Consider the following 2,229-nt stretch of genomic DNA (forward strand, 5'->3'; position numbering starts at 1 on the left):
TTTATACGCCACACACACGCACGCACGCGCACACACCCGCACGCACGCACGCACGCACGCACGCACGCACGCACGCACACACACACACACTAAGCCGGCATTAAACTAGTGATCAGTGATTCGGGACGCGGTGTCAAGATGGCGGCCATTCTCAACTTTCCGTCTGTTATCAACTCTATACGTTGGCCCATTCGACATCGCCTTACTAACCCAGACACGAACCAGACACGCATTCGACAACTAACTTTTATCTCGACAATGTTCATAACGAATCCTATTGATAGATGAACTCGCGACTCTCGTCTGCTAACCGATGAGTGAGGATAGAGAGACGTCGGCAGCGCCATCTATTTTTTACGTGTCTTTTCGCTCACTTCCGCTGCCCGCGCTTTTGCCAGGGGGATGGATTCTTATCCATTTATTAGAGAAAAATCACACCTGCAGGCTGCAACCGCGCGCAGTGTACGAAATTCTCCGCGAGGCGAACGCTGAGGGTATTATCAGGAGTTAATAAAGACAAATTTGTCTTTATTAACTCCTGGTAATATGGATGTTTTCCTAGGCAAATTAAGTTAGAGGCTTAGCTGTGGGTGGCTGATTGACGTTACGTGAGGAATGCACGCGTGTGGGCGGTAGTGGGGTGAGCGCATTTAATATCCCCGGATACACGCTTCGTGGAATATAATTAATAGGTAATCACATTAGTTTGGGAGTATCGTCTGTATCAGGAGTGTTTGATATAGATTCTGTGTACTGTCCATATCTCATCTTCACGTCAGGTTTATGGGTGATACATACAGCGCTAGGCATAGGGCACATGACACATGTACGAACGTAGTGTGCCCTGTCAGGAAATGTAACATAACTGCTCATACACCCACGTTCGTCCTTAATGGTCTCCCAGTGCGCATGTAATCATGGAGAATCTACACAGTCGTCCTGAGTATACGTCGCGTGATGTAACGTAGACTCCGGGGACACATCTGTGCTCATTTCATAATCATCATCACCGTCACCTTCCCGCCATCGCCGTAATAACGTTGAAACATCGCAGAACAACACGACAATAGATGGCACGCGGTGATGCTATCAGGATAATATTAATGATTATGTGAACTAAACGTAATTGTAAGCCTCATTATGAACCTCATACTAATCATGTTAACAAACCGTACTGTATGCTAAGCCTTATTCTAACACCGCCTCTACCAATGATCCCGCATTTAACCTTAACCTTGATCCTAAACCCTGATCCTAACCCGACCTCTACCCATGGTCCTGCATTTAACCTTAAGCCTGATCCTATACCCCATAATTCTAAACATATACCTCTACTCGTGAACCTAAATTTAACAATAACACTGATGCTAACCCATAATTCGGAACCTATACTTATAGCACTACATATGATCCTGCTTTTAACCTTAATCCTAACCCCCTCCTGAATCTATCTATCTCAATATCATCAATTCGACTCGCTACTGGAATCTACGACCTTTCTTGACCAAATACAATCTTGATTTCCAACTTAAAACACCGCGCACGTACCCACGGGCGACCGCTGCCGCAATCTCGAATAAACTCTGACAGCCGAAATTCAATTCAGCAGAGACGTCGCTCAAAACCAGTGATTCCCCGCAATTCGACGACCACTGCCGCGAGCGTCGTCGCCGCCGCCGCCGGACGTCGGCCGCTGTGCACGACGGAATCGTCAATAGCTGTCCATCCACCCAGCCGTCCATCCAGCCACCCACCTGTCCAGCCACCCAGCCATCCATCTACCCAGCCATCTATCCAGCTGTCCATCCACCCAGCTGTCCATCCATCCACCTGCCCATCCACCTGTCCATCCACCCACCTATTCATTCACCCACCTGTCCATCCACCTGTCCATTCACCAACCTGTCCACACAACGACAGAATCGTCAATCGTACACGTACCACTTTCATCTCCTTCTTCGTTGTTCGCGAGATATCGATGCTCTTCTTGTGGAAGGACAGCTTTTTGATGACGACCACCGTGCCCTTGTGATGGCCGATCTTGGCGAAGATCTGAGGCGTGAAGGCGACACGAGAGTCGATGCTCACCGAGGACGAGCTCGACACCTGTGATGGCGAGAAAGTGAGTGAGAGACACACGCCACACACACACAAACGCGCGCACGCACGCGCGCACGCACGTACGCACGCACGCACGCACGCACGCACGCACGCACGCACGCACGCACG

General features: G+C 49.5%; 1 protein-coding gene across 1 annotated transcript in view; it reads right to left on the bottom strand.

Moving 5' to 3' along the window:
- Window positions 1-2,229, bottom strand: part of LOC106816265 (guanylate cyclase 32E-like) — a gene marked incomplete at its 3' end in the record, with an annotated part of 43,868 nt that overhangs the window by 26,315 nt on the left and 15,324 nt on the right. The window contains exon 4 of the mRNA XM_014820845.1: window positions 1,942-2,114. Coding sequence (XP_014676331.1) covers window positions 1,942-2,114 — 173 coding nt within the window. The remainder of the gene's footprint in view (window positions 1-1,941; window positions 2,115-2,229) is intronic.

The sequence above is a fragment of the Priapulus caudatus genome, unplaced genomic scaffold, assembly GCF_000485595.1.
Source record: "Priapulus caudatus unplaced genomic scaffold, Priapulus_caudatus-5.0.1 Scaffold1332, whole genome shotgun sequence".
Taxonomy (NCBI): Eukaryota; Metazoa; Priapulida; class Priapulimorpha; order Priapulimorphida; family Priapulidae; genus Priapulus; species Priapulus caudatus.